General features: G+C 45.4%; 1 protein-coding gene across 1 annotated transcript in view; it reads left to right on the plus strand.

Moving 5' to 3' along the window:
- Window positions 1-334: 334 nt before the first annotated feature.
- The window catches only part of unc13a (unc-13 homolog A (C. elegans)), a gene marked incomplete at both ends in the record, with an annotated part of 46,386 nt that continues 36,268 nt past the window's right edge, over window positions 335-10,452 (plus strand). The window contains 9 exons of the mRNA XM_083647241.1: window positions 335-377; window positions 908-937; window positions 1,380-1,479; window positions 3,142-3,259; window positions 4,532-4,655; window positions 5,095-5,165; window positions 5,586-5,646; window positions 7,225-7,248; window positions 7,831-8,026. Of these exons, the coding sequence (XP_083503367.1) occupies window positions 335-377; window positions 908-937; window positions 1,380-1,479; window positions 3,142-3,259; window positions 4,532-4,655; window positions 5,095-5,165; window positions 5,586-5,646; window positions 7,225-7,248; window positions 7,831-8,026 (767 nt within the window). The remainder of the gene's footprint in view (window positions 378-907; window positions 938-1,379; window positions 1,480-3,141; window positions 3,260-4,531; window positions 4,656-5,094; window positions 5,166-5,585; window positions 5,647-7,224; window positions 7,249-7,830; window positions 8,027-10,452) is intronic.

Consider the following 10,452-nt stretch of genomic DNA (forward strand, 5'->3'; position numbering starts at 1 on the left):
ATGTTTTAAATGCCTCCTCTCCTCTTTTCTTTTCTTTTCTTAAATGTCTCTTCAGTGAAAGGAGGACATCAGCAGGGGCTAAAAACCAGCGCTTTGAATATCAATGCCCTGCTGCTGTACATGGGGGGTGAATGGCATCAGCAGGCTGCGGGATCCAATGAATAATGAATGGACTTGTGATGTCACTGTGGTTTCAAAAGTCACTCTGGTATCTCCAGAGGTCCTTACAGTGGCGGACGTGGCAGCGATGGCACCTTGGCAGAGCCGTGCTTATTGTACCAGACAAACCTCAGCGGTGCCCAGTCTTTGATCCAACACCCTTCGACTGTCAACCATGCAGGACGACATGCACATCATTCAGAGAAGAAAAATGGCAGGTGGCCACTCTCCTCCCTGCCCTAGCCACTACCTTGTGGCCCTCCACAGAGTGACTCAGAGATCCCCGCATCCTCCCAGCCTTTGATATTGAGATTCTGCCATTCTGCCCAAAGAGGAAAGAGGCCCTGGTGAGAGTACACGCCTCCTCCTCCTCCTCCTCCTCCTCCCTCTAAAATGCCAGGCGCCTGTCAATCACCAGCCAACCATACTTGCACACACACACATGTGCTGCCGGCAGAGGCCTGCACGGACGTCTGGCTTAAGGCACAGGAAGCTGCAGGCAGAAGCCCACCAAGGCTTGGCAACAGGCTTATCATCGACATGGTTAACAAGATGAAAACAGGAAATATTTGATGTTAGCTCCTTTGGAAATTTGATACTATTGGATAAGCATAACTATTAGTCATTAGTTTACTGTGGCAAATGTTCAGCTGGTAGTTATGAAAAACCGCTATTGCAGCTCTGTTCCAAGAGCTCGACAGATTTCTTATTGTCTCTGACTCTTGTCTTCTCTTCATTTGTTTTGCAGTGAAGAAAGCCAAGCTCGATGGACCCCAAGGTGAGTTGTGGAGGTCCATCCATTTGTGCCTTGTTTTTATTGAATTGGCTTAACAGAAACACACACACACACACACACACACACACACACACACAGACACACACACACAGACACACACACACACACACACACACACACACACACACATTTGAAATATTTATTTATGTCCACATAAATACAAGTATGCAAAGGACATAAACAGTAATAGTGCAGTCAAATGCTGGGAGTCAGTCAGTTACATGAGTGCCCAGACGGCAACCACAATAATGCATACACATAAGAAACACACAGGATGATAACACACACACACACACGCACACGCACGCGCGCGCGCACGCGCGCACACACACACACACACACACACACACACACACACACACACACACACACTCACACACAGTGGCATTACCAAGGGCCTTTGTGTCTTTCTTTGCTTTCACAGAGAAATTTAACACATACGTGACCCTGAAGGTGCAGAATGTCAAGAGCACAACCATCGCTGTGCGTGGCAGCCAGCCATGCTGGGAGCAGGACTTCATGTTGTGAGTCTTTCTCGCCTCCTCTCACTTCTCCTCGCTATCCTCACTTTGTTTCCGGTGCTTCCTTCCCTGCTTTACCCCCTACCTCTTCCACGCCTGCTTGTTTCAATGTGCTTCACTGGGGAGGGGAGGGGGGGGGGGGGGGCACATCTTACGACACAACTCACATGGGTTTGTAATGGGAGATGATGGTTTTTCTGCCTTTCTCTTGATCTTTTCCCATCCCTCCTCGTCATATTTAATCTCTCCTCTCTCAATTTTCTCGTCTTCCTCTCCTCCCTGCTACGTTGTGTAATGACTCATCTTTTTCCACCCTGCATCGAGTTGTACTAGTAATTGGAGTATGGATGGAGGGCTTTCCCAGATGATTCCCAGGTTGACAAAGCGTTGTTCTCTGTTCTATTCTGCAAATGTGCAATGCAAAAAAAGAGAGATGGGGGAGGCAGTCAAAGCCCCAATCTTTGAGTGCAGTATGATTCTCTGTTGAAACACTGTCCACGCCTGGCTTTGTTTACACAGTCATTTGTTGATTTGAACATCGACCTATCACTCTGAATGGCCAGGCAAGGACCGACATTATCTAAAGCTAAACATTCATTTATGTTCATTTTAAGATGGAAAAATGTGTGCTTACAATTGCAATGGGTGTAAAGGCTGCTTGAAAACATACATATTTTGCGTTTCAATGGTTTAAAAAAAATCAATTCCTGGTAGCGTTTTTCTTTTCCTTTTTTTATCTCTTTTCCCCCCAAATGGGTCTCTTTTATGAAACACCACCCGAGTCATCTGTTTGCCAGATTACCTCCTTGGCTCTCAGAGAAAGAGAAAGAAGCATTTTCTCATATCCAAGCTGTGGCTATTATTAGGATTTGATTCACTTAGGAGAGCCGGGTCTAAGTCAAGAGACAAGGAAGAGGTATTGCCTGACAGTGAGAGACACACACATAGAGAGCTTAGATCAGTGGTTCTCAAATGGGGGTCCGGGGACCCCCAGGGGTCCGTGGCACTTTGCCAGGGGGTCCGCGAAAAAATCAACCAATTTTTTTTTTTTTTTTTGCAAAAGCTTCATAGTTCAACAAAAATATTGTATGCTTTAAATTTAAAATGGTTCGTGGATTACATTCTAATCTAACAAACCTATCAATTTAAAAGTCAAGCACATTGCCGTGGAAACAATTAAGCTTAGGCCAAAATCACAAATCAGAATGAGGAGGTCCCCAGTATATTTTCTATCTTGTAAGGGGTCCTTGGCTGAAAAACATTTGAGAACCTCTGGCTTAGATATTAGCCATAATGTAGTCACATTATGGTCGGCTAGTCCTCCTGACCATAGCTTTATACCTGCTTGATGGGGAGATGAGGCTGAGAGTTGACTGCTGTGTGTGGTATGGAAATATCGCCTGCTTTGTCCTCCTAGCTGCGACAACACCCCGCTCCCTTTCCGTCTTCATGCTGAGTGACTCATTTCCCTAGGCAGATTGAATCACAGTGAGCGCATATATCCATCAGTGGTTCTGAGTGCAGCTCCTGATGGCGTAGATTGCGTTTCCGTTAGAAGACGTTTTATGCTACGAGGTGTCTGTATGAAACGCTGTCTGCACTCAGCTGTTTCCTGCCTTCTGCAGTTCTTACACTCTGCTTCCTCTCCTTCCTTGGCCTGAGCAGTGAGATCAACCGCCTGGATCTGGGCCTGACAGTGGAGGTGTGGAATAAGGGGCTGATCTGGGACACCATGGTGGGAACCTTATGGATCCCCCTGCACACTATACGACAGTCCAACGAGGTACACTCCCGCTGTCTCTGTCTGACTCCCCCAACCCTGCCATTGGCTACATTTACAAGCACACCAACACTGTGAATTAATTATGAGAATACTATTTGGGTTATGCAAACATATCAATCTTAATGTTATGTAATGGAAGCCATAGCCAGGGATTTGTAGAGCGCTGTGATCTTATTTTAATGATTGGAGGAGTCAGATTATGGTCAGCTTTTATTTGCAGCATATTTTGAATTGGTCATGTTAACATCTGTTATCTTCTTACGGTTAACCTTTCCTAAGAGGGAGTCTTTCTCAACTCTGCAAATTTGCATGAAAGTTAAATGGCAACATGAAAGGCTTTGTGACCAATATGAGTGCCGGAGGGATAGGAGGGAATTGTAGAGGCTGACATCAAAGTGATTCATATATCCACTCAATAATTGGAGCATTAACAGGACATTCTTTTGCCATGAGCACCTTAATAGGATTATTATATTAGAATCAGAGTAAATGCAATAATTAGATTATGGCGTCCATGAAAACACAGTCGAAGTCACCTTGATTTACCTAAAGCTATATCTGCTTGAATTTATATAGAAGGCAAGAAACCACAGTCTGCCATCACTGTAACACAGCACCGTTGAGAAGTATAGTCAAGCCTCTCTCTCTCTCTCTCTCTCTCTCTCTCTCTCTCTCTCTCTCTCTCTCTCTTTAATTGTCTGTGAGCTTCTGTAAAGACTGCTAGTTCTCATTATAAAAATTATCAGTGTTGGAACAGTAATTAACCTTGATCCGTGTCTCTATGCCGTGTTGGGTCCTTGAATTTGAGGGAATTGGGCCCGGAAAGGCCTTGAAAAGTCCTTGGATTTGAAATATCTCATCTCTCACATAAAGTTTGCAAGGGGAAACCGTCCTCTCAACTCCACACTTTAACTGCACTTTAATGTACTAAAATAACCACAACTTTATGCAAGCCGGCTGCATTTATCCAAATGATCCCACAGATACTGTGAGTGCATAACTTAGCACACTTAGCATCTCAAGGGAATATGTCTCCACATTTATTATGATGGGCTCAGCACAATATAGGTTGCTGCTCCCCCCCTCCCCCCCTTCCCCTAGTTACAGTAGCTTTAAGTACAATAACATTGAGAGATTTGATTTGCAATCAAGGAAGTATGGACTGTATGACTGGTGCAGTTTGAAGCGCATACAAAATATTAATTTAGCATATTTATGATCATATTGTTGTCATAGTGATATTTATGTATGCCTCTGTGTCGCCTCCTGCAGGAGGGTCCAGGCCAGTGGCTCTCTCTGGACTCCAACGTGATCATGGCTGAGAATGAGATCTGCGGAACCAAAGACCCAACCTTCCACCGGGTGCTGCTCGACACCCGCTTCGAACTGCCACTAGGTCAGGCCATTCATATAGTCTGCAAAATAATAATATCTTATTGAACTGCCACTAGGTCAGGCCATTCATATAGTCTGCAAAATAATAATATCTTATTGAACTGCCACTAGGTCAGGCCATTCATATAGTCTGCAAAATAATAATATCTTATTGAACTGCCACTAGGTCAGGCCATTCATAGAGTCTCCAAAATAATAACAATATCTTATTGGTCGAGAATTGCTCTTAGTGAGGCATCACAGTTGAATGGGCATTCATTCAGTAATATGTCAAGTCAAGTGTAGTCGTTTTATTGATATAGCAAGCCCTTTCTTACAAGCACGTGATATTTAATATGTAATGAGTAAATAATAAGATAAACGACTAAAAACTGATACTTTATTATTGACCATATGCGGGATAGGGTATCGTTCTGAGAGTTTTGTGTTGTGTGCTGCAGACATTCCAGAGGAAGAGGCCAGATACTGGGCCAAGAAACTAGAACAACTAAACGCCATGAGAGACCAAGACGTAAGAACATCATTCTTCTCTCGCTTTCTACCCTTTCTCCTCTCCATCCTCTCTCCTCTCTCCTCTCCATCATCTCTCCTCTCCATCATCTCTCCTCTCCATCCTCTGTCCTCTCTCCTCTCCATCCTATCTCCACTCTCACCACCTCATACTCTCTTATTGTACATTTCCTCCCTTTATCCTCTCTCACTGCCCTCTCTGTCTGTCAGTCTGTCTGTCTGTCTGTCTGTCTGTCTGTCCCTCTCTCTATGTCCACCGTCTCATCCCCCCATCCTTCCTCCTCCTCTCCTGTTGCTGTCTCCCTCCCACCTGGCTGGCTTTTCGCAATACTTTTACCAGTAATTTGCCTCAGCTGAAGTAATGGATATCTTTCTTTTCTGAGATGTCGGTTCTTTATTCTTTTCTTTTCTTTTCTTTTAGTATGCCTATCAAGAGGAGCAGGAGCGACCACTCCGTGCGCCATCAACACAGTGCTGTGAGCATCTTCATACGAGTCCAATACAAACTATCCATATACACTCCTCTTACACGTTACTCCTACTCCTCCTCTTCAATACAAACTATCCATATACACTCCTCTTACACGTTACTCCTACTCCTCCTCTTCTTCAATACAAACTATCCATATACACTCCTCTTACACGTTACTCCTACTCCTCCTCTTCAATACAAACTATCCATATACACTTCTCTTACACGTTACTCCTACTCCTCCTCTTCAATACAAACTATCCATATATACTCCTCTTACACGTTACTCCTACTCCTCCTCTTCAATACAAACTATCCATATATACTCCTCTTACACGTTACTCCTACTCCTCCTCTTCCCACTCCGAGGATTAAACGAGAGGTTGCATTGAGGCTGATAGAAGAGGCATAGGATGTGGGCGGGGCGATGTGAGGAGTCAGGCTGCCTGAGCAGCAGAATGACTTGTAGTTGCTGCTAGATGTGTGATGAATGTGAAGTGACATACGCTGGCTTGTCAGACACACACCACCCTGCCCTGTCCGCCTGCCTGCCTGCCTGCCTATCTGTCTGTGTGTCTGGTTGATGATGGCAAAGGCACCGGGTGTGTGTGTGTGTGTGTGTGTGTGTGTGTGTGTGTGTGTGTGTGTGTGTGTGTGTGTGTGTGTGTGTGTGTGTGTGTGTGTGTGTGTGTGTGCGTGCGTGTGCGTGCGTGCGCGCGTGCTCGCGTGTGTGTGTGGAGGCCAGTGGCCAACCACCCCGAGCTTTCCTCTGACGCGGAAGTGAAGAGAAAAGCTGTAGTTCCTCGAATGGCCACTTGGGGTTTGGGGGCAGTAGGCATTCCCTCCATGTTAACATGCCCGACTTTGTAACAGGATTAAACATATTTCCAGTCGGGGGCAAAACACGGTTTTGGTCTATATGGTTAATTTCACCTTTCATAACAACTGTAGGGGGGTCATTTCTTATAACTCGCCCGTCTGGAGTAAAATAGATGATAGAAAAGGGGGTGATTGACAGATCGCCTGTCCAGTGATCCCGCAGCTTGCCGATCACGGACCAATAGCAGGCGGAGCTGTGGCTCTGGGAAACCCCCATCTCACGTGAACTGTGCAAGGACTCAACCCATTCCCTGCCACTCTGCTGCTCAAAAATCAAGATGGCGACAGCCAATGAATCAACTCCAAACGAGACCAAAATCAATGGGATAGCTCTGTCCATATTTTTAGGTCAGTGGTGGAGGCATTGGTGGGTGGCACGATTCTCCGTATTCTCTGCTGTGAGTCACAGGCTAGCAGGGTGTGAGTAATAGCTCATTTCTGTAAAGTCCACTCTCTGGACCCCCTACTTTTCTTGCCTGCTCACACACATACCCCCCCCCCCCCCACACACACACACACACACACACACACACATGCACAGAGGTTTAGCTCACTCACTGACTCTCGACACACACATTTAAATGTTAAAACGTTTGTTTCTTAAGGAGCTCTCACTAATTCTGCTGTGTTGGTACCGGGCTCGAGGACTGCCGCTTGTGTATATAAACCAAACCTAATTGTGTTTTTCCAACCTGTCATTTCCTTGCAGGTGGTCTGTGGGGAGATCAGCAAAGTAAGTTTCTTCCCTGCACTTCTACCAACGACTACGGGAGTAACTGTGTGTTTACTCTCCATGTCTCACTTAACCTAATGACATCTTTGTGCAGTCCTCCCGGGGACCATTAGCTGCCATATTACCATTCTCTCTCTCAGTTCATATCAGTATCCTGCTGATGGATTTGACATCAAAACAGTTTGAACTAAACTGGTTAAATCACAGAAAAATTAAAATTGTATTCTTTCTAGATATATTATGAGCATGTCTTCCACCGGTGACCAAATCAATCGGCTTCAAATATTATTTTGCAAAGTTGTTTTCTGGTTTGATTTATCTTACTTGGGTGCCAGATGGGCGGGGTTTGCCACATAGAGCAATACAATGGGTAGCAGAAAGTTGGGAACAAGCACAGATTTGAAAGTCAGCCTTTTCAATCATTGGCACCTTGCCTGTCACATGACTTCTCCTAACCCCCATCCAAACAGAAAAACTGTGTGAATGATTTGCAAAATACAGATTGATTACAAGTCTGACTGATGATCGTCACCTTGTCTGGGCCCCTCCCCTTGTCCCCTGTGCTGCTGTGTGTGCAAACAGATGAGGACCCCGACAGCGCCGTGGACGACAGGGACAGTGACTACCGCAGCGAGACCAGTAACAGCATGCCTCCTCCATACTACACCACCTCGCAGCCCAATGCTTCCATGCACCAGTACCCCATGAGGACCCAGGAGTACAGACACGCCTACAGCAATGACATCCATGAGCTGGAGTACGACCACAGAGCCACGAGGTAACAAACATCTAGTACAGCTACTGTGACGCACGCACACATACACACCTTGACCATCACATGAAATGCCTAACCCTAAGCTAAACCCAATGCTAAACCCAATGCTAACCTAACCCTTAAAACCAAGTCTTAACCTTCAAACAGCCCCTTGAAGCTGTGTGACAAAGTGAGGACCGGCCAAAATGTCCTCACTTTCCGAAAGTGTCCTCGCTTCCCAGGTATAAAACTCAAATTGGTCCTCACTAAGATAGCTATACAAGTACACACGTACACGCACACGCACATACACGCTCACACACACACACACACACACACACACACACACACACACACACACACACACACACACACACACACACACACACACACACACACACACACATGCATAGACACACATGAACATGAAAGGGGGGGGTTTGCTTCACTTGAGTTTCCTTGCTCACGTGCAGCCGTCAAGTTCCACAGGGGAGCTGTCCAAAAGTATCCATGAGCCATGAACAGAGAGAAAAGCTTTCTTTTGGTCCCAGTGGGAAATGAAGGGAAGAAGTAGCAGAAGAAAATCATTAAATGTTGAAAATGTAGAACCACACCCAATCTTAAGAATATGTCTTTGGGAATAACTTGAGTCTAGCATTATAGTGCTGAGACAGTTGAGCCCAGAGCCCCAATGGGCATGTTTTGTTTCACTGTTGTACATGGTAACATGCCCCACTGTGCTCTCCCCCTCTAGAAAGTAACCCAGGCCTCAGTGTATACAAGCATGCTGGGCCACACAGTTCTTGTACAGGTCATGTACGATGAGAGCCTCTTGTGGTTATCTTTTCTGTGTGTGTGTGTGTGTGTGTGTGTGTGTGTGTGTGTGTGTGTGTGCATGCACGCGTGCGTGCGTGCGTGTGTATGGAAGCATGCTTGTGTGCATTCGTGAGTGTATGAGCATCAGGAAAACCCTATGGGAAAACCCCATGTAATCTCTCTTCTACGCTAATTTACTTTGCAGAAAACAAACAGATTTTTGCCAACAGTTTTTTTTCTGGACACATTGTTAAAGGCACCAGACCATCAAAGCTCATGCAGTGCTTGGTGAGTTGTAGCCTTGTTACACGGGACACAAGAGCCGTGTCACTCACCATGCAATTTCCCATTGACGTTTTCCCCTCTGTCTACACGTACGTCTCTAGACATTACTTACTGGCTGTTAGCTGGGCACTGAAGTGAAGACGGTTTTGGAATGATGAAAGCCTTTTCTCAAAGGTGTTTGTGTGTGTGTGTGTGTGTGTGTGTGTGGGGGGGGTTACGTTTTGTATCATTTTCTTTTTGCACTTGAAAGCAAGTATCCACAAATTTGAACTTGAAATTTACAGTGATGTACAAGATGGCGCTTCAAATTTGTGGATACATGATTTTGAGTGCAACAAATATATATACAAATAGTGTGGGGCTACACCCCCCCCCCCCCCCCCCTGCGCGCGCTCGCGCACACACACCTCGGAGAAAAGGCTTTCATCATTAGAAAAACCGTCTTCACTTCAGTTCCCAGCTACACTAAGTAGGCTAATGTCTAGAGACGTACGTGTAGACTGAGGGGGAAACGTCAATGGGGAATTGTATTGAGAGTAACGGGGCGTTAGTGAGAGCAGAGATGTCTCTGGCGAGAGCTAGCATCCTGGTCTAGAGCTAGGTGAGATGCAATACTGCAGAAAGTTTGACTTTTTGTTGTCCTTTTCAATTCTCCAGTAATCACATTTGAATTAGATTTAAATCTCCTTCGAGTGCAAAAAGCTTCTTGGCTCATCAGAAGCTTAAAGTGATAGTTCAGATGATTTGACCTGCGGTTGTATGAGCTGCTTATCCACAGTCGGTATGTTACCTGTAGATGCCGGTCGGTGGCGAGAGCCGTGGTGCAGGAGCAGAGCAGTATACTGCTGTGAATGGTGCCAGCAGCAAAATGCATTTGAGCTACCTAAAAGAAGGTCCACCCATTACCTAAACAAATCAATATCAGTTTAAGTGTACGCTATATTAACAACATTTTCAGTGCTTTACTTTGCCGCCAAACAGCTCTTTCTTTGGCACTACATCTTCTCAACCGTAGAACTTCCATATTCCTACGCCTGGAGCGTTCGGTGTTACTCCGCAGATTGTTGTTTGGGTCAGAAATGTTCAGTTTAGTTCAGTTATGTTTATAGCCCCTTATCACACATGCGTGTCTCAAAGGGCTTTATATAGCATCACAGTATACTACATCATATATCAACACAACATAGGTTACATACATACGACACATTTGACTAGATTATGCACATTATGATACTACAAACACAGATCTTTGAGACCGTGAGAAGAAACCCACGCAAACACGGGGAGAACATGCAAAGTCCACACAGAAAGCACCGGGGGTGGAGATTCGAACCCACAACCTTCTTGCT

Source organism: Poromitra crassiceps, assembly GCF_964638095.1.
Source record: "Poromitra crassiceps genome assembly, chromosome: 12".
Lineage (NCBI taxonomy): Eukaryota > Metazoa > Chordata > Actinopteri > Beryciformes > Melamphaidae > Poromitra > Poromitra crassiceps.